Here is a 22,286-nt window from a genome sequence, read left to right on the forward strand (position 1 = left end):
GTGTTACACACACACACACACACACACACACACACACACACACACACACACACACACTTGGGCAAGGGGGTGAAATTGGGTGTATTAAAATTCATGTCTAATGTGAACTGCTTCACAGATCAGGTACGCAGTGCAATCTACAAGGGAAGAATGGCTTATTCTTAACACTATTTGATGGGTGGCAGAGAGAGATGATAGAATGACGATAGTGCTGGGAGTAGACCATGGTAACAGACTGCGATGTGCATGTAGGAGTCGCATATTAAGTATGAAAGTTCCACTTACATGTGTGAAAACCCACTCGGGGACATTCAGCAATATTCTAGACAGTCAAGAGCTATGCACAGTGCAGCTAACATCACATCTTGGCTTAGACACGTGAAAATAATACACAAATGAGTAACTACTTCAACAGAAACAAAACACACGATTCATGCTATTTGTAAACACATACTGCAGCAACCATGAGGTTAGTGGCAGCACAACACACAGATGCAACCTGTTTCATCATTGCCCAGACTTAATGGTAGCACCTTTAAAAGTACTGCAGGGTAAAACTGGAAATTCCCAGTGCAATCTTGACTAGATTACAAACCTGAAAGTGAACACATTTACTTTGTTTTTAATCCCATCATTGTTAAAAGTCGAAGAAAAAAAATAAAAAGCCAGTTTATGGGGAAAAAAGCCTGCCATGTTCCAATTCTTCCAGCACTGTTAGTACTGTTTACCCAACATGACATCATGCTGGGGGTCACAGAAGACTGTCAAACAGCCCTAGCACATTATAGCTACAGCACTGAAAGGGGACAACTTTTTCCAACTGCAGCGGGAAAGAGTAGAGAGACTTTTACTAGCAAACTCCTATAACTTGGATAAGCCCGTGCAGTCCACAGAAGCCAGTGCAGCAGCAAAATCCTCATCTGCTAAACAAAAACACAGCCCCTGCTGATTCCACCTCTGTGAAAGGTAAGTCTTATTCAGCTGTACGAAACACAGCCTCTGCTGATTCATAGATTGTTACTAGGCTAATGACCCAGGGGGGCCTCTCTAAGCCAAGCCAAGTTTTCCCAAAAAAACAGATGCCCTGTATCCAAACAGGACACTGACAGCCAGGCATTTAAAAGCTACCTCTGTCCATAAGGGGACATGGGTGCAAATTTCCTATCCCCCATCCACTGGTCTAGGTTGCTCTTAAATTGGACAATAGACAAACTCAGCTTCACATGGATGGGAAGCCTGTTTCATAGGAGGGGCAGTCTCTGAGACACACATCTGTCTCTCCTAGCATGTTCTGTTTACGTCATGACAAAATTCAGGTCCTTAGACCTTGTATTTCTGGTACTGTTAAATCTCCTGCATATTTGTAAGTTAAAGTGTGGGGTTTGCAGATTCCTTGTAAGCCAGACATAGATCACCCCTCAGCAATCAGTAGGAGACTGAGGAGAAGGAAAGGGCTTCAAGGCGCTCTGCGTACAGTATGTATTCCTTTTGTAAGGAACCTCTGAGGTCACTGGAGTTGCTGCACATGTTTAGTGAGGTACATACTAAAGGGAGTATTGTACTCTATGACTGGTCTGATAAGGCAGAGTACAGTGGGATAATGACCTTATGGACCTAGATGCCATGCCCTTACTTATAAGCTGTGCAACATAAAAGGATTTCCTCTCAACTATGGCTATGTGGTGGTAGAAAGTAAGGCTACTGTCTACATACATACCCAGATCCCTGACCACTGGCTCAACTTGTATGGCTGTATTGTCAACATGGTAATTAGCTGGGATGGTTGACTTCCCAAAGGGTACAAATATGGATTTCTTAGCACTAAATTTAAGACCACGGCTTTGGCACCAGCAATAGGCCTGCCTAAAGAATGCTAGTGTCTGCAGGGCAGCCAATGACAACCCCCAGCTTGCAATTATCTGCAAGCTTAGTTTTGGCTTTGGAAAGTGCACTGATGACCTGTTCCCTAGTAATAGTTAGAGGGATTGTGGTATGTGATACTTCCTTTGGACCATCAGCTGGAGGAGTGGAGGGAGAAGTTTGAGCTTAACCTATCAGCCAAAAGGTTGGCAGTGGCCTGCAATTGACTATGGGTGATGTCATTTACAACAGCAATGTGTGAGAGGTGAGTGCAGAACCTAGACCTTAATAATGTTGGGTACAGCTGTAGTCCATGAAAATGATGAAAGCTTTATTAAGGAAAGAAGTCTACATCCAACAAAGTAAACTCCACAGACACAAAATCATTTTTTCAGACCGCGATCCTCTCGCTTGTGCAAAGTGCTAGAACCAAAAGTATGTAAAATGGTCACTGAAGCCTACAGATTCCACCTTCTGAATAATATTCACAAGTACTTTGTTTATTCTTTAATACAACAGCTAAACAGTACATTTGTTGACTTTATAGTCTGGCCTAAGCAGTGGTGACCTCACATACCCTATTTAGCAACAGAAAGTATTTACTTTATCATAAACCATAGTAAGAAAAATACAAAGATAATTTTCACCAAAAAGGCATCAGGTAAAGTAAGAGCGAGAATACTAGCCTCCATTGGCAGAAATACTTCAGCATAACTGCTAATGCTCTAACACGCTTTTTTTTATTTTTGGGGGGGGTTGAACAGTAGGTTTTCAAACAAGGATGTGTTTGCATATGTGATGCTACAGGACAACAGGATTGAAAGATCTGCATGCATCACTTTCTGAAACGGACATTAAAGACATTTTGATTTTTCTGCTTCACAGAAACTGGCTTTTGGTTTCAATAATGAACAAGGCTGGGGAACAGCTACACATTTATTACATGCAAAATAAATTAAAATCTATGCACATACCTGTCCGTCTTCAAATTTTTATTGTAGATAAACTTAGATGGAAAGTGGCATATATCTGGATGCATCCTGTACTGGGTTGAGAGATATAAAACGGGTAACCTGCTATCCATTCTCTTTGCTTCCTGCTGCAGGCAGTGGTACAAACGAGCCATCATGGGCTGCCCATACCGGTGTTCTTGTGCTTTCTATAAGGTCACAAATAAATAAGTTTGGTTTTACAATGAAGAAAAAATAAAGACAAACAAAAAAAGTTATCAATAAAAAGGGCGAGTAACATTTTCCAGATAAGGCACACAATTTGAATAAACGTATTACAGTATACAAGTTCTTGAGATTGTCATTACTACATTTTTTGTAATGACATTCTTCCACAGAATATGAAAAAGTGACAAAACAGACTGCAGAAAAGGAAATGTAAACAGTACTACTTTTCAAAGAATTTGTAAACTTAGATCAAGAGGAGTTTACACTTGAACTCTAATGGTCTAATAAGCAATGACCATATAGACTCCAAGGATTAATATTGCAAAAAGAAACAATCTGTGGTATCCCTTGAAGTCCCAGAAAACTTTACATGCTAATATTGTTAAAAACAAATATCAAACATTGTAAATATTTTACAATGAAAATAGCTGACATTGGTGCTATTTTCTGATACTCGAGTGCATTTTTACTCAAACTAAGTGCTTTCTTAAGATGTCACATGAACAGGCAGGTATGACCCTAGCCCTGAGTAGCATCCTGCCTTCGCCCAGAATGATACTACAGTATAAGGACAAAATGATTGACTTCAACAACTGGCTAAGCTTCTGGTGTCATTCAAAGGGGATCCAGTATCTGTCTGCCTGGGATGACATGATCAACAAACCATGGTGCTTTGCCAGAGATGGTCGGTCTGCACCTGTCGTCCCTGGGATTCAGGTTACTGGCTAAGGCTCTTGCCACCCCTATGGTGCCTTTTTTAGGCAAGGTTCAAAGGACAAAACCACCACCGTAACAGGTACAAGTATGCAAAATCTGAAGGTAATGCTACTCAATGCTAGAAGTCTAAACCTCAAAATGCACTCTCTCAAGGCACTCCTAAAAATGGGGAACATCAATATCTGTGCAGTAACTGAGACCTGATTCAAGGCTTTAGAGAGCACCCCCTGCAATACCAGGCTACAACTCTTACCACATTTTTCGGCCACCAAACCATAACCGAAATACTAAAAGTGGAGGTGTCCATATTCACACCTCCTGGCTAGCTGCTCAACAAAATGCATCCAAAATTCTCCAGGTACAACTAACACTAGGTAAGACTGCAATCCAAACTGTAGCTTGCTAGAGATCCCCCACCATGCCCCAAGATTCTCACTACACCTTTCTAAACATACTGGAAAATATAAAGATATAACCAAACACCCTAATACTGGATGATTTCAACTACCCTGCCATTAACTGGGAAAACTACTCGTGTACCAACATCTTTCCCCAATGGTTCTTGGAACTCAAATTCCAATGCCTTGGATCAACTAATCCAGAGTCCCAACAGGGGCTCCAATATCCTGGACCTGGGCATTACCAACATGGGAAATCGATGCTCCACACCAGTGGTCACCCCCTTGTTGGTTAGGTCTGACCATAAGCTAATCACCTTTGACATCCACATTCCACCCCCAGCCCCCAGTAAGGAAACTTCCATAAAAAACTTCTCCAAAGCCAACTTCATGCTACTCAAGTCAGAAGTGACCAACTTCATGACACCCATGCAGACGGGAACTGAAAGTCTGACTGCTGAATCCTACACTAAAGCACTGTATGGGCACATCCACTCGTGCCATTCCAAATAGAGGCAAGATGCTCTCCTCCAAAAAAAGGAAGCCAATCTGGTGGTCCCCTGTCATAAACAGACTATACAACAGAAGGAAGAAACTGTTGCAGAAAAGAGGAAAATCCCAGGATGCAGAAAACTCCCTTACCAGCCTCAGTAAGAAGCTGAGATCCCTCATAAAATCCTCCAAAGTTAGTTACGAAAATAAAATTGCCAAAGACAACCACAAGGCATTCTATAGCTATGTCAAGAATCTAAATGGCAATGCTCAGACCTGCTCTGAGCTACAACAATGGCATTAAATATACTGATCCCAAGGACACTGCCAATATTCTGGCAGATCAATTCACTGCCAACTTCACCCCCCCTAAAGGGCCCATCTCAATACAGAAAGATTTCCAAATTCTGGTAATCACAGCCACACAGGTAAAAAAGTACAGTTGTGTACCTACCATAAATGTAGATGTTCGAGTGTATTCACTGTTGCAGTCATTACAATTGGGTTATCCTGCTGGCAGGCTACCCGCAGTCGGCCTGAATTCCAAAGTCTAGGTCTGGTGTTGGTTGCTGTCGCCTCCTCCCTGACGTCAGTGCGCCAGGGGTATAAAAGATGCAGCCGACGCCATTTTCTTCAGTTTTTCTTGCTCCAGATGTCAGGTGCCCCTAAAATGGTAGGATAAATTATACCAATGAGCAAGCAAGCACAAAAATCAACTTTTCCTTCATCTACAAGCAAATACACCACCACAGGTTGTATAGAATAGAGAAGTACAGATAAGTCACAGCAAAGGAAAAAGGGGGTTGGTGGGAGGGTAACCTGGACTGCAACAGTGAATACACTCGAACATCTACATTTATGGTAGGTACACAACTGTACTATGTTCATCGTGTTTCACTGTTGCAGTCATTACAATTGGGTTGAATCTCAAAGCTAAGGTTGGGAGGCTGGTGCTAAATAGGATTAGGAGAGGCTATCAGGCCCTGCAGAACTGCAGTGGCAAATCCTGTCCTGGATTTACAGTAGAGAGGTAAATGATGGTGCTTTGTAAAAAGTATGCACTGAACTCCAAGTTGCAGCCTCTAAGATGTCTTTGGTTGGTACTCATCTGAGGAAGGCTGCTGAAGTGGCTGCTGCTCTGGTTGAATGTGGCCTAATGCCCTTAGGCACTGTTTTGCCATGCTGTGAATAGCAGAAACAAATGCAGTGACCTATCCACTTTGAAATAGTCTGCTTTGCGATAGGCTTTCCTTGTGATCCTGCAGCATATGCCACTAGACGTTGTTCAGTCTTTCTGAAAGCTTTGGTCCTCTCCAAGTAGAAGCGTAGCTGCTTGTGAATGTCCAAAGAATGCAGGATTCTCTCACCCTTATTCTGTGGGTTTGGATAGAAGGTAGGCAAATTAATTGTTTGGTTAAGGGCCACACTGGACACTACCTTATGCATAAATCTAGGGTTTGTCCGCAGAGAAACCCTATCAGGATAAAAAATGATAAAAGGTTCCACAGCCATGAGTGCCTGTCTCGTCTAGCAGAGGTTATTGCTAGGAGTAGAGCTGTTTTCCAGATAGGAATTTAATATCAGCTGCAGAGGCTGGTTCAAACGGAGGCAGCGTGAGTTTTTCCAAGATATAGTTGAGGTCCCATGCAGGTAATGGTGCTCAAATTGGAGGTCTTATGTTTTTGGCCCCTCTGAGGTACTGCCTTAGTAATGGATGAGAAAAAATAAGTGGTTCTGTATTGTAATGAGCTGAAATGGCAGAGGCATGAATTTTAATTGATGAAAAAGAAAGGCCTTTATCAAGCATCTCAGTTAAGTATTGCAAAATCTGAGGAATATTTGGAACAATTGTGTCAAAACCTTGTGCCTGGTTCCAAGCACAGAATCTCTTTCATTTTTCTGCATATGATTTTCTGGCGCTAAGCCTCCTGGCCTCCAAAAGAACATCCATCACTGCTTTAGAGAGAGGTGTGTCTTGAGTGGCTACATTATTCCCATACTGCCAGGTTTAAGGTCCTGAGTTGGCTGTGCAGTATTTGACTGTCTTGTTGGGTCAATAAGTGAGGAATTTGAGGTAATGTCCAAGCTGGGCAATGAGACAAGCTCTTTAGGATTGGGTACCACTGCTGGCGGGGCCAGTCTGGGGCAATCAGGATCATTTTTGGTTTCTCTTGTCTGACCTTAAGGAGTACCTTGGGGAGGAGAGGCAGAGGAGGAAAAGCATATACTGTTAGGTCTTTCCAGCTGAAAGATACAGCATCCACTTTCCATGCTTGCTTGTGATACGTCCTTGTGCAGAATTTCTGTAGTTGGTAGTTGTGAGGGGAGGCAAACAGGTCTATGTCCGGGCATCCCCAGTTCCTTGTTATCATGGTGAAGACTTGTGGATCCAATTTCCACTCGTGGGGATCCATTAGGTTTCTGCTTAATTCGTCTGCCACAGTATTTGTCCTTCCTGGCAGGAATTGTGCTTGCAGATGTACTTGGTAAGTCAATGCTGTGTCCCACAAGTTCATGGCTAGTCTGCAGAGGGGGTAGGAATGTGTGCTCCCTGCTTGTTTATGTACCACATAACTGTAGCATTGTCAATCCTTATCAGAAGTTGTCCTGGATGAAGTAGATCTTTGAAGGCTGTCAGGGCGTTCTGAACAGCTAGCATCTCTTTTTGATTGATATGTAGATGCATTTGACTTGCGGACCATGTGCCCTGAATACATCTTCCTGCCATATGGGCCCCCCCAGGCATAATCTGATGCATCCATTAGTGTTTGCCTGGCTATGGGTAAGGTGAATGGCTGTCCCGTTTTGTGGTGACAGGCCTGTGCCCACCATCTAAACTCCTGTTGCAGGCAGGGAATGAGGGTAATTATTGTTTCCAGGCTGTGGCAATGTTGAGTCCAAACACTTTTTAGATACCATTGAAGTTTCCTCATATGCGGTTTTACATATGGAATTAGCAGAATGCAGGATGCCATGAAGCCCAAAGCCTGCAGAATTTTTCTTGCAGATAACTGGGATTTGTTGCCAACATTTTGAAATAAATAGTCAGTTGTCTGTGTTTGTCTGGCATGAGATAAGCCATCTGGGCAGTTGTATTTAAGCTTGCACCCAGGAATATCTCTTGAGAGGGTGCGAGTTTTGATTTATTTCCATTTACTGTGTACCCTAGACCTGTTAGTACTCTTTTTACAAATGCCAGATGCTGTAGTAAAATGTCCTTGTTCTCTGCTTGAATACGGCAGTCGTCCAAGTAAGGATATATTTGTATTCCTCTTTGTCTGCAAAATGCAATCACTGGTGCCAGGCATTTTGTGAAGACCCTGGGCGCAGTAAATAAGCCAAAGGGCAGTGCAGAGAATTGGTAATGCATTGAGCCAGCTATAAATCTGAGGTATCTTCTGCATGTTTGTCTGATTGGGACATACAGGTATGCCTCTTTTAAGTCTAAAGTCACAAGCCAAGCCGTCTTGCCCAACTTTTGCAGAAGTTGCTGCAGTTAACATTTTGAATTTTGGAATATCCAGGAATGTGTTTAGGATAGACAGGTCCAGTATTGGTCTCCAGGCTTTGTCCTTTCTGGGCACCAAAAATAGCCTTGAGTAGAATCCTTGTCCCTGCTCTTGCTGTGGTACTAATTGAATAGCTCTCATGTCCATGAGGGATGAAACTTGTTTTTGTGCCTCTGCCCATTGATTGTGTGGCAGGTCTGACATACCGTTTGGCCTTGGCAGGGTGTGAAAGTGGAACCTGTAACCTTGTTATTCTATATTTAGGACCCATTTGTCCTGGGTGATCATGTGCCAATTTTGTGAAAAAAGTGCTAGTTTTCCCCCCAAAGGGGCTGCCAGAAGATAAGTGCTTGGTGCTGGCAGGGGAAAGTCATTGAGACTGTTTCCTGTATAGCTGTGATTTTTTCCTCTCCGCTTTTGGAGGTAGAAGCACCCCATTGTTTAGGCCTGTATGAGCCTTGGGGCTGTGATCTGCCTCTGGGGCGTCTGTATCTGCCTCTTTATGGCCTGTCTGACACTGGAAAGGACCAATTCTTTGTAGGCCATTTCCTGCTAAATCTGGGAGGCTGTACCTGCAAGAAATCCTTGACTGTTTACATAGATTTAGCTTTGTCCTCCATTTTCTTCAACACCTCTTCTGCTTTAACACTACACAAAGTATCATGCTGTAATGGAGCATCTAATAGTTTTGCTTTAACATGATCAGGCAGATTCTGTTCTTTTAACCAAGCATGCCTCCTAATGACAGAACCTGTAACAGCGGCCTTGCAGGTGGCCTCTAGAGAATCAAAACCACATTGCAAAGTATGCTTTCCAACTTGTTCAGCTGCGTGCAATAAATCCTGCATTTCTTTGTTTTCTGCACATTCTGAATTTAACATTTTCTGTTTAAGCAATGACATAAGACATTGCTGATATTTAAGCATATGAAATTGGCAATTTAAACTCTTACAGCCAAGGTAGCAGAAGTATAAATCTTTTTACCCCATCTGTCCAGGGCTCTAGAATCCCTATCAGAGGGGATAGGGTTCTTGCAGTGGAAGCCTTGACCCCTTTGGGACCCTGAGAGATGGTTTCTGGGTCAGCAACAGGGTTTTTATAAAGAAATGTATGTGAATCAGGAACACTATAGTATCTGTCTGGCTTAACAGGTGCTGGTGGTAAAGAGTGTGGAGATAGACTGGACTCTGAAAATACATCATCTACAATGTCTAAAATAGGTGGGATAGCAAGGGGCCTGTGCTGAGGCAATAAAAGGAAGTCTCTGAGCCTTTTCTTGGAGTCTGAATAATCTTGGCTCTCCCAGTGGAAATGCTCCCTCATAGTATGCAGTGTCTCCCCAAAAGAATAATCCTCAGGAGGAGAGGCTGAAGGAATAGATTCTTCGGCATCAGAATCCTCATAGGGAGGAATAGAATATTCCTGTTCAGAGGAGGAGGCAGAGAAAATGGAAACCTGGTCTGAAGATTCATATTCTATCTGTTGCCTAGGCCTCTTATCAGGAGGGGGATGGGAACCCCTGATCAAAGTAATTAGGTCTTCGGCCATTTTAAGCATCTGTTTTTTAGGCATGGTGGCCTGTCCAGGAGAATGCTGTACTTGTTTCTTTGTCTTTAGAGCTGCTTTAGTCTTTGCCTTTGTAGCTGAAGTACGTTTCACATATAACTGTGTAGGCCTGAAAACACCCTCAGAAGCCGATGCCTACTCAGCAGCTCCAGACCCATCTGAGGGAATAGTTTCCGAGTGTCCAATACCTTGAGTTTCCAGCGGCCTAGTCGGCTCCACGTGGGAGTCGGAAGCGGCCTGTGGCTCTGAGGTAGCGGGCATTAGGGGCTGCGAAAGCACCTCACTGAGAACCGGCGACAGGCCTAGCAAAAGCCTCGTCGTCGGTTTTGGATCTTGGATGCCTGTCCTTTTCTTTTTCTTTGCGCTTTTTATAAACTCCGGTAGTCGGCTGTTCCGACGGCATTATATAATTGCATCTTCTGCCAAAGTAATGGAATGCAAAATCATACCGACGCTTAATAGTGCGTTGGTTAAATCTAGCACAAAACAGACAACTAGCAACGTTGTGGTCAGGGCCTAGGCAAGGAATACAGTAAGAATAAAAATCCTTATGAGGTATTTGCTTCCCACAAGAAATACAATTATTAACTTTTTCTGACATCAGCCTGGAGCAAGAAAAAAAAGTTTCCCCAACGGGGTACTTAGCTGTAATGAAGACTTCGGATCTGAAATTCGAATTTGAAAATCTCAGAAGTCGGCCGACCGGCACTTGCGAACTGCTTTTGCTTCAGGCACCGCACGGCAAGAAAGACTGAAGAAAATGGCGTTGGCTGCATCTTTTATACCCCGTCGCACTGACGTCAGGGAGGAGGCGACAGCAACCGACGCCGGACCTAGACTTTGGAATTCAGCCCGACTGCGAGTAGCCTGCCAGCAGGATAACCCAATTGTAATGACTGCAACAGTGAAACACGATGAACATCTGCACTCTCCAAAGCTAAGAATACAGCATCCATGAGACCAGACAGCATCCCAGACTGTGTACTACATGAACTGCAAAATGAACTGGCACCTCACCTAAGAGTCATGTTTAATCAGAGCCTTACCTCAGACGTTGTGCCCACTGAGTGGTGGCACAGCTAAAGTTATCCTACTCCACAAGGGGGAATCCACCTTGAATCCTGGGAACTACTGTCCCATCAGTGTGAAGAGCCTGATCTGCAAGGCCATGGAACGTATTATCATGGAACTTATAAACAAAGACATTGGCAACCTTCAAACACTGGACTTCACCCAGTTTGAGTTTGTGAAGGGCCGATCATGTCTCCTGAACCTGAGTGGCTTCTTCGAATCAGTCTCCAGAGCCATGGGTGAGGGTAAGGCAGTCCACACAGCCTATCTGGACCTTGCCAAGGCCTTCAACACCATCCCCCACTCTGGAATCATAGATAAACTTACTAAGCTGGGCACAAATCCCTATGTCACTCAATGGGTTGCCAACTGGCTTAAAGGTAAAAGTAGCTGACTCCAAATCCACCTCCAGACAAGAAAAGTACAGTTTTGTACCTACCATAAATGTAGAAGTCCGATAGGTATGCATCTGCAGTCATCACATATGGGCTGTCCTGCCTCAGGCAGCCCTTCGGTCGGCCGGATTCCAAAGTCTGGGTCCGGAGTCGGCTGATGTCGCCCTTTCCCCGACTTTGGAATCCGGCCGACCGAGGGGCTGCCTGAGACAGGACAACCCATATGTGATGACTACAGATGCATCCTTGAAGGACATCAAGTGGAGTACCTCAGGGTTCAGTCCTGGGACCGCTCTTGTTTGGCATCTACTTCTCTGAAGTACAGGCCAACACTGAGGGACTCTGGCTAACAAAGGTCGCAGATGACTGCTAACTGGGAGCCATTACTGAATCCCCAAATTATGTGGATATTCTACAAAAGGGTCTTACAAAAACAGATGCTTGGTGCCAGAGCCATGGGCTCAAGCTCAATGCCAAAAAGTGTATAGTTATCCCCTTTGGAAAAAAAACATGTCTAGTGGTAAATCTTTTTATTTAATTAGTCATTTTGTTAGTGAGTAGGTTTCTTAATAACATGAATTACCACATAGGTGGCAGTACACTAAACACTGAAAGTGTGATAAGAGACTTAGGAACACAGGTGGACAGTGGTCTCATCTTCGATAACCACATTGCCACAACAGTCAGGAAATCCTTCTATGTGGCACACCTCATCACTAAGGGCTTTTCATCCAGAAAAAAGGAGGTCATTTACCTCCTTACTCACCCCACATTAGACCCGTCATAGAGTAAACCCCGTTTGGTATGTACCTCACAACACATCTGCAACAACTAGAAAGGCCGCAGAAACACCTCACTAAAAGAATCACAGGCCTAAAGCAAATGCCCTATCCTGCCCGACTAAAAAAAAAAACTCCAGCTATACTCTGTCGCATATCGCCTACTCAGAGGCGATCTCTGCTTAACATACAAGGCCATGTCAAACCCAGAGCTGTTGGACACTCTACACTTAAAGAAATCCCAATCCATCAGAGCCACATGCTCCAGAGACCTAAACCTTGTCATCACAATGAACAAAACATGCTGGAGGGATAGGTTCCTGACCCAGAGACTCCCCAGACTCTGGAATAGACTGCCCATACATGTCAAGCAGAGCGACTTCTTGGCCCTCTTCAAAAGGAACCTTGACGACTGGATGGGAGATAGGAAATTTACTCTGGGGATCACGTCAGTCGCCCTGCTAGACAGGGGTCCAGGAAGTAAACATCGTGGGAAGAAATAGCCAGGGAATTGTTATGGCTAGGATTGTATAGGCCCTAGAGCCGATAGCCTAGTGCCAACCTATAAACAGATCCCCAGGGCCTTAATGCTTTATTTTTTAACATTTTTTACTGCATTTCCACCTTGACAATTATAGCTTTTCAACCTACTTAGGTGTTCACTTACAGATTTATACACATGTTCAATAATAGTTTAACCAACAGGGTGAGCCAGCAGTAATTCCACTGAAAAAAGATTACACTGGCAAAGTCTGTCTCTACGGGCTTTGTTACTGTCAGCAGATCGAGTAGAAGAATCCCTTTCAAACTGCTGTCTCACCCTGTTGGTTAAACTTTTTTTTATTATATTCTTTAGCCTGTTTTGCATCCAAAAATGTACCTGATCCTCCAGGGGGAAAAAAATATTCTGAAGACAGCCAGATATACCTTGAATCTCACACACCTGACTTTTGATGTTCCCTAATTCCCGAGAAAAATGTGCTTCTCTTCTGCAATGTGTACAGCAAATGAGTATTTTCCACAAACTCTGGTGTCCCCGGTTTTAATGCCTTTCCCTTCTGTCTCAGTTTTGTTAGGATCAGTTCTTTCTGCTGGTATAATTTCATCTTTATTAATGCAGGTCTTGCCTACTTGTCGTAGCCAGATCTGGAACATGCGATGGAACACCAGTCAAGCTGCTGTATTTTCATAAAATTAATACAGTTTATTCCTTCCAGTTTCCCTGGTATACTAAATTTTTTTTTCTATGTGCTCTTCTAACTATTTTCACAACAGCTTTTTCTTGGGAAGCCTGTTGTTCAGCAGTCTTTCCTTCATTTCAGCCAGTGATTTTAACAGTTTTACCACCTCATGTGAATACCTTTTTTCAGACTTGTGTCATTTGTAGTCATATATTCCTTTAGTATATCACTTAAATCAAATGCACACAAAGGTGTTTAAATATTTTCCTCCTCTAAATTACTAAATCTTGAAACTATTTTTTTGAGCAGTTGCAACGTTCTTCCCATAGAGATCTTTGTTGTTCTTTTCTGGTTGATTTTCACCTACATTTTTCACATTTCTTCTCTGATGGTATCCGTGTAATGTAGTTACTAGCCAGTACCCGAATTTCACCTGAACTGATAATTTTACTGGAGTTGTTTTTAACAATTTTATAGTTTTTGCACTGATAGAGCTCTAACCAACCTGTTATTCAGTGTGCAGCCATAATGGAAGTCCATAACAGACCAATACGTTGAACACTCAAGGCTTAAAAACTGCCCTCTGAAAAAATGTACTGGTCACGTCTGTCACCCTTGACTGCACCCTATTACCAACACTTAGAGTTCTTTCTCAAGCCATCACCCAACCAAGTTCATAAGTTTCTACCATATGCCTGATCTCTTTAACTTTACCATAAAGTCTACGATAGATTATAGAGATGACTCTAAAGTAAAAGCCAACACCAAAGTGCTCTAGTGACTAAGTTCACAGATCACTGCAAGCTAGGAAGAGTCACTGAATCCTCAAATGAATTAGCCACCGTGCAGGAATGTTTGTCCCAAATAAATAACTGATGCCAAAATCATGGACAAACTAAATGACAAAAAACACATTATTTTATCTTTTGGGAAGTTCTTTACCACAAATAAGTGCCACACTGACAATATGCCTGTAAGAGTTGGCACAGTTGTTTGAAATTTGGGAACTTATGTGGGCAGTGACCTAACTTTCAACCAACATGTCCCCACTATCGTAAGAAAGTATTTCTATACTGCACAGCTTCTAAACAAAGGGACTGTGTCTAGATCTTGGGATGTCACGATCTCCCTTTACTCAGCCCTCATTAGGCCAATCATTAAGTATTATTCCCTCTTTGGCATGTATTTATCCGGACACATGTAACAACTAGAACACCCACAGAGATACCTTTCTAAAAGGATATAAGGCATAAACAATATGTCCTACATGGACCTTTTCAAAGCCTTGATAACCTATAGAGTGCTAAGAGGTGACCAATTTCTGGCATACAAGGCATCCTCTGACCTAACAATGATGGAGTTACTGCACATTAGCAAGTCAAATGACATTAGAAATACTCGGTCTAGGGATCTAAACCTCTTTTGCAATATCAACAGAATAGTTGGAGGGACAGCTATATCTTGCAGCGGATACCACTGCTCTGGGACAGATTCGCCATCCATGTAAAAGAAAACTCATCCCTGCCCATATTCAAGAGCAACTTGGATCTATGGATGAGAAACAGAAAATCTATCCCAGACTGCATCCTGTACTAATAATGGACAGCCGCAGCTTTTAAATGTTTTAGCTCATGCATGGGTCCCCTTAAATTATCTATGGTATGATCCCAGTTATTCTCATTAGAGGTATTACAGAACTATCGTTCACAAGATGAGTAAGGCCAGTCTCTAACCAAATGGCATAGGTGAATTCAAACACAAAAAGGGAAACTGACAAGGCTTAAAAGGGCTCGCAAAGGCAGCTAACCTAGTATTTACCTATGAACCCTTAAGACATCCTGCCAGCCCAAAGCTCCTCAGAGAAGCAGTTTAATTACCTTCTACTAGCCATCTTCTCTTTGAAATGGCAGGGTGGAGAATCTCCTCTTTAGGTTTTTTTTTCACTAAAGCAAAAAACAAGTAGGAAGACCACCTCAATTCACTGAATAAAACAGTTTACCATAAGGTACAAATATTTACTCAAAAATGAAAAATAAAAACAAAAATACAAATAGTACAGTTGTGTATGCTTACCATAAATGTAGATGTTCGAGTGTATTCACTGTTGCAGTCATTACATTAGGGTAATATGCTGGCAGGTTGCTCTCAGTCAGACTGAATAACAAAGTCTTGGGTCCTGCGTCGGTTGCTGTCTCCTCTTCCATGACGTCAGGTGCCAGCAGATTACCCTAATGTAATGACTGCAACAGTGAAACATGAAGAACATCCAAGTGATACATAGACAGGGCAGTTACTATGATGAATGAGAAGCCCTTGAACTGCTGAAGTTACAAAGCCTTTTTTTCTGGTCTGACTAGGTTAGCACAATAAAATTCCAAGCAGTGACTCATGAAAGGAGGTATATGAAGAGACTTTAGAAATCCAGCAGATGATTAAGAACTTCTTCTGTACAACCTATGATGGCCATATAGTGGCCATATCCAAGAGGAAATGATTTGTGTTAACCGCAACTGGTAAAGCAAGACACAAAAATATATATATTATGGACAGAGGTTCCTTTGAACCATTCACTAAGGATGTCTCTACTCCAATAAAATAAATGAAGACTTGCATCGTGTCAGAGGCTTCCAACCAGATGGACAGTAGTTAACACAATGTTCCAACATGGAAGTCAATTTGTTTCCCGATTTGGTGTACTTGTCTATGGCACAGTTAAATAAAAAATACATGAGAACTTGCCATATCAAATGATCTTCAAAATGGCTCTCAGTAATGTGCAACTGCTGTTTCTTCTTGAAAGCACATTCTTTGGCCTCGTAACTTATTCATTCTGTTACTGCAGCAGCCAGCAAACATCATGAAAACTAGAGGTGTAGGCCAAGCCAACAGTCCCCTAAATCTGACCCAGAATTGAAACTGCATGCGCAAACCTGTCAGATAAAAAGAAACAATATCATAGGTATAAAAATCTTACTGAAATATCTATCCACAATAGTGTATATAGCAGCATATAATTATCAATCATTGGATAGGTAAGGCCAATCTATACCAAAGTGGGATAGGTTATTTTGATCAGAAAAAGGGAAACTGGCTAGGCTTAAAATACCCCTCAAGGGTAACTAGCCTATTACTTACCTATGAACAAGAGGATGGAGGGGCCATGCAAGCATGGTATGATGACAGGAGAATATTTTAGCACAATTATAGATTGCCTCTTCCAGAAACAAGTGATATGGTAAGTACCTGCATATTTTTATGCCATACTTCAAGGGGTCTACTCCAGTGGGTATCCCTGGGATGATTCATAAAATTAACCAATAATGTGCCAGAGGAAGGTAGCAGTCACCATGATCACCAAAAAAAAAAAAAAAAAATCAAGGGTCCAAAAGATCAAAAACTCAAATACGTGGGTGTTAAAGCAAGCTTGCCATCTAGTGCCATTCTCTAATCACTGATGGCTGGTGAATGTGTAGATCGATGACTGACCGCCTTCATACAAATATCTACAGTACACAGAGTAAAGGAACAATTATGCCACTGAAGCAGCTGTCTTTCACTGGCCGACGGATAATGAGTTGCCCAAGAGCAAAAGAGGAGGCAGTTTTAAACCCACAAGGATAAATTCTCCAGACAAACAGCAAACAAGATGAAAAGCTTGGTCAAAACTTCCTGAAATCATGCACCATCTGCAGTCAAAACCTGACAAGATGGCAATATATTAAATTTAACAACTGCTCTCTGGAAACAAACGGTGATGTAAATGACGGATTCAAACACAGTAATGACAACACATTTTGAGGAACATGACAAGTCCTACGGGAGATCTGATCCTTGGGAAAGACCAAGTTGAGCTTCCCAAAAACCAGGTCTGGAGTTCAGTAATTTGACAGATGACTGTAATGGCCACCAAAATCACTATCATCGCCCAAGAGACTAATTTCAGGTAAACTGAACCAAACTGTTAAAAAGAGGATAGGTCAAGATTTTGACCCTGATATTCAATTACTAAGGAGAAGGTAGTGCTTTTCAAAGGCAGACAGACATGCAGAACCCCCCTATGGAATTCCCTGTAATCACAAAGTACATTTGTGTACACTTACCATAAATGTAGATGTTCGAGTGTATTCACTGTTACAGTCATCACATTTGGGTTATCTGCCTGCAGGCAGCCCTCAGCCGCCTGAATACCAGAGTCTTGGATTCCTGCGTCAGATACTGTCTCTTCTTCCATGACGTCAGGAGTATAAAACATGCAGCCGATGCCATTACATAAGTTTTTCTTGCCCCAGATGTCAGGTGCCCCCACGATGGGAAGCAATTATATGGCATGGTACACCCCCATCAAAAAGCAAATACACCAGAAAAAAATAAATATACCAAACAAGAAGGAAAGGTAGAGCCAAGAGAAGTGAAGGGGCTGGAGAGAGGGTAACCAGGACTGCAACAGTGAATACACTCGAACATCTACAATATTCGCTCTCCTTTGTTCTGTGGATTAGAAAAAAATGTAGCAAATGAATGAACTGAATTAGGGCCACACTAGACACCACCTTGGACATAAAGGAAGGATCGGTCCTGAGGGGAAACCCTGTCTGCATGGAAGATAATGAAGGGTTCCACTGCCATGAGGGCCTGTAATTCAGACACTCTTCTTGCTGAAGTGATGGTTGGAAGGAAGGCTGTTTTCCAAGAAAGGAATTTCAACTCTGCTGTTGCAGCTGGCTCAAAGGGGGGGGGGGGGGTGAGCTTTTCCAATACAAAGTTAAGGTCTCAGGCTAGAGTGGGAGCTCTCCTGGGGGAGTTGGCCCCTCTAAGGAATTGTTTTAGCAGAGGGTGAGAGAAGAGGGGTGGCTCAGTATTATAATGTGCTGAAATGGCAGAGGCAGGAATTTTAACTGACGAGAAGGATAGGCCCTTGTAGAGCATTTCTGTTAAGTACTGTAGAATCTGAGGTAAGCTGGGCGCCGTTGTGCCCATCCCCTGGGCCTGGCTCCAGGAACAGTATCTTTTCCACTTTTCAGCATAGGATTTTCTAGTACTAGGCCTCCTTGCCTCCAGAATGACATCCAGCACCTGCTTACGGAGGGATGCTAGATAAGAGCTCAAGGAATTAGCCAGGCTGCAAGGTTCAGGGTTTGAAGCTGAGGGTGCAGAATCTGGCCCACTTGCTGGGACAGCAGGAAAGGGGTCTGAGGAAGGTGCCATGGTTGCAGTAGTGTCATACTGCGCAAGAGGGGGTACCAGTGCTGGCGTGGCCAGTCTGGTGCAATCAGTACTGTCCTTGGCTTGTCCTGTTTGATCTTTAGTAGAACTTTCGAGAGGAGAGGCAGGGGGGGAAAGGCATAAACCGAGAGGCTTTCCCAGGTAAAGGACAAGGCATCCACTTTCCAAGCTTGACTGTGGGGAGTTCTTGTGCAGAATTTGTTCAATTGGTAGTTCTGAGGGGAGGCAAACAGGTCTACCTCTGGAGTCCCCCATTTGTTCAAGAGGTTGAATATTTTGGGTTCTAGTTTTCATTCGTGTGGGTCCATGAGATTTTTGCTTAAGTCGTCCGCCAGTGAATTTAGTTTACCTGGCAGGAATTGAGCTTGTAGGTGTACTTGGTAGTTCAAGGCTGTGTTCCATAGAGCCATAGCTAGTCTGCAGAGAGGGTACGAGTGGGTTCCCCCCTGCTTATGTACCACATAACTGTGGTGTTGTCTGTCTTTACCAATAGTTGTCCTGGAAGAATACGGTCTTTGAAGGCTGTCAGAGCATTCTGTACAGCTAACATTTCTTTTTGATTGATATGCAGGTGCATCTGTCTCGAGTTCCATTTGCCCTGAATGCACTGCCCTGCCACGTGAGCCCCCATGCATAGTCTGATGCGTCTGTTGTTAGGGTTTGGGCAGCAGGGGGTAGAGTGAAAGGGAGTCCCTTGTTGTGGTAGCAGGCCTCTGCCCACCAAAGGAACTCTGTCTTCAAACAAGGAATGATAGGAATCATTGTTTCCAGGTCCTGAGAATGTTGACACCATAGGCTTTTTAGATACCATTGGAGTTTCCTCATATGCAGTCTTGCATATGGAATTAGTAGAATGCAAGAGGCCATGAACCCCAGGGATTGCAGTATTTTCCTTGCAGATACCTGGGGTTTTGTGGCCAATCGTTTGAAGTAGGTTGTCAAATAAACTTGTTTCTCGGGAGTGAGTAATGCCATCTGGGAAGCTGTGTTCAAGCTTGCTCCCAGGAATACAATCTATTGGCAGGGTATTAGGTGAGATTTCTTTTCGTTGATGGTGTACCCCAGTGAGGTTAGAAGTTTTTTTACGAATGCCAGGTGTTGTAATAGTAAATCCTGGCTTTCTGCCTGAATCAGACAATTGTCCAAGTATGGGTAAATTTGAATATTTCTCTGCCTGCAAAATGCAATGGCTGGAGCTAGACACATTGTGAATACCCTAGGCGCAGTAAGTGCACAGAACTGATAGTGCATGGAGCCTGCCCTGCAGCGTAGGTATTTCCTGCAAGATTCCCTTATTGGGATGTGTAGGTAAGCTTCCTTTAAGTCTAAGGTTGCCAGCCAAGAATCCTTGGCTAGCATAGGAAGAAGCTGTTGAAAAGTTAGCATTTTGAATTTTGGAACTACCAAATAGGTGTTCAGAATAGAGAGGTCCAGGATAGGACGCCAGGAGTTGTCTTTGCTGGGTGCCAGAAAAAGTCTTGAATAAAAACCTTGTCCCCTTTGTTCTGCTGGGACAGGTTGAATAGCCCTGATACTGAGAAGAGCGAGAACCCTGCTGTTGGGCCTCCACCCAATGATTTGGGGGTAGGTCTGGCCAACCATTTGGAGTTGGTAGTGTGTGGAAGTGGAATCTGTATCTTTGGGAAACTATGTTCAAAACTAATTTGTCCTGGGTAATGAGTTCCCAGTTTGTTGCATGCAGGGCGAGCTTTCTTCCTAAGGGGAGCAGGTAGTTGAGCAGGGCTTGGAAGGGTTAAGGTTAAGTCACTGTGCCATTTTTTCGTAGGGGGGGGGTGGCTTACTACTCCTTGCTTTGGAAGTGGGATCCCCTCACTGCTTAGGTCTGTGCGTAGCCTGAGACTGTAGCCTACATGGTCTGCTGTTCCTGAGTTTGGACTGAGAAGGCCTGGAAGGGACTGGAAAGGACCAGCCCTTTGAAGGCCAATGCCTACTGAATCTGGGAGGCTGTACTTGTAGGAAATCTTTAACAGTTTGCATAGATTTAGCTTTTTCCTCCATCCTTTTGAGGACGACTTCTGCTTTGTTGCCAAAAAGGCAGTCTTGGTTTAAGGGAGCATCCAGTAATTTAGCTTTAACATGACCCGGCAAGTTTTATTCCTTAAGCCAAGCATGCCTTCTAAGTACAGACCCAATGACAGCAGCCCTGCAAGATGCTTCTAAAGTGTCAAAACCACATTGTAAAGTATGTTTACCAACTTGTTCTGCAGAATGCATTAAACCTTAAAATTCTTTGTGTTCAGCACAGTCAGGAATCAACATCATTTTCTGTTTAAGTCCCATAATATGCTGCTGATACTTTAACATATGAAACTGGCAATTTAAAGCCCTAATGGCCAAAGTAGCAGAAGTGTATACCTTCTTACCCCATCTGTCTAAGGCTCTAAAATCTCTATCAGAAGGGGTAGGATTTTTGGCAGCAGTAGCCTTAATGCCTTTTGGTCCTTGGGAAATGGTCTCTGGATCTGCAGAAGGATTCTTGAAGAGGAACTTGTGAGAGTCAGGTACTCCGTAGTACCCGTCAGGTTTTCTGGGAGCTGGAGGTAAAATGTCTGGGGTAAGGCTAGATTCCAATAAAGCATCATCTACAATGTCCAGAACCAGAGGGATAGCTAAAGGCCTGTATTGAGGCAGGTTTAAGAATTCCCTAAGTCTCTTTTTGGACTCAGAGTAATCCTGGCTTTCCCAGCGGAAATCCTTCCTAAGAGTATGCAAGGTTTCACCGAAAGAACAATCTTCTGGAGGGGAAGCAGAGGGAATGGAATCCTCTGCATCACAATCCTCATAATTAAATAAGGGCAAATCCTGGTAATCAAAAGGAGCAGAAATATCAGATTCCTGATCAGAATAATCAGAAAGAAATTCAGTTCTAGGTCTCTTAGAGGAGGAAGGCTGGCTTCCCCTAATTAAGGTAATAAGGTCTTAAGCCATTCTAAGCATTTGTTTTTGAGGTATATGGGCCTGAGCCTGAGGTTTGGTCATCGGTTTTCTAGGCGTAGTGTGAGTTTTTGGCTGAAAGATTCGGAACTTCTGGATGGAAATGATGACATTTGTTTGAAATGAATGTCTGCAGGCCTGAATACACCCCCCAGAAGCTGGTGCCTGCACAGCGGCTCCGGACCCATCCAAGGTAGAGACATCCACAGCTTCCACAGTCGAAGAAGCATCTCGCAGCATACTGGACTCCGAATGGGTCTCAGTAGAGGCTGCGAATCTGAAGTAGCTAGTATCAGGGGCTGCAAAAGCACCTCACTGAGTACTGGTGGACTGGCGACTAGCTTAACAGAAGCGTCGTCGGCGGTTTTGGACCTATGTCGTCTGTCTTTATCCTTATTTTTTTTGGGAGATCGGTAGTCAGATGGCTTAACAAAGCCATTTCTGAGTACTGAGATAGAGTACGAAAGTAACTGGCTGCAAAAATAGCCCGACGACGAATAGTTCGGGGGTTGAACAAGGTACAAAACCGACAGCAAGGGACGTTGTGGTCTGGGCCTAAACAGGGGATGCAGTATGAATGAAAATCTCTATGAGGTATTTGCTTTCCACAGGTAAGACAATTGTTAACTTTTACTGACATCAGTTGGAGCAAGAAAAAGGATCCTCAATGGGGTACTTATCTTTTTTGGAGACTTCGGGTCTGAAACTCAAAAATGAAAATGTCAGGAGTCAGCCGGCCAGCACTTGTGAACTGCTTCTGCTTAGGGGCATCACATGGCAAGAAAGACTGATGTAATGGCATCGGCTGCAAGTTTTATACCCCTGATGAGCTGACGTCATGGAAGAAGAGACTTCATCTGATGCAGAAATCCGAAGACTCTGGCATTCAGGCCGGCTGACGGCAACCTGCAGGCAGATAACCCAAATGTGATGAATGCAACAGTGAAACACGAAGAACATCT

General features: G+C 43.3%; 1 protein-coding gene across 6 annotated transcripts in view; it reads right to left on the reverse strand.

Annotated features, from left to right (window-relative positions):
• The window catches only part of SETX (senataxin), a 2,451,437-nt gene that overhangs the window by 569,955 nt on the left and 1,859,196 nt on the right, over nucleotides 1-22,286 (reverse strand). For all 6 annotated transcript variants that reach the window (XM_044058409.1, XM_044058411.1, XM_044058407.1 and 3 more), the window contains one exon: nucleotides 2,835-3,019. In XM_044058409.1, coding sequence (XP_043914344.1) covers nucleotides 2,835-3,019 — 185 coding nt within the window. The remainder of the gene's footprint in view (nucleotides 1-2,834; nucleotides 3,020-22,286) is intronic.

This window comes from Protopterus annectens, chromosome 16.part0 (assembly GCF_019279795.1).
Source record: "Protopterus annectens isolate FY-2018-M chromosome 16.part0, PAN1.0, whole genome shotgun sequence".
NCBI classification, from domain to species: domain Eukaryota; kingdom Metazoa; phylum Chordata; order Ceratodontiformes; family Protopteridae; genus Protopterus; species Protopterus annectens.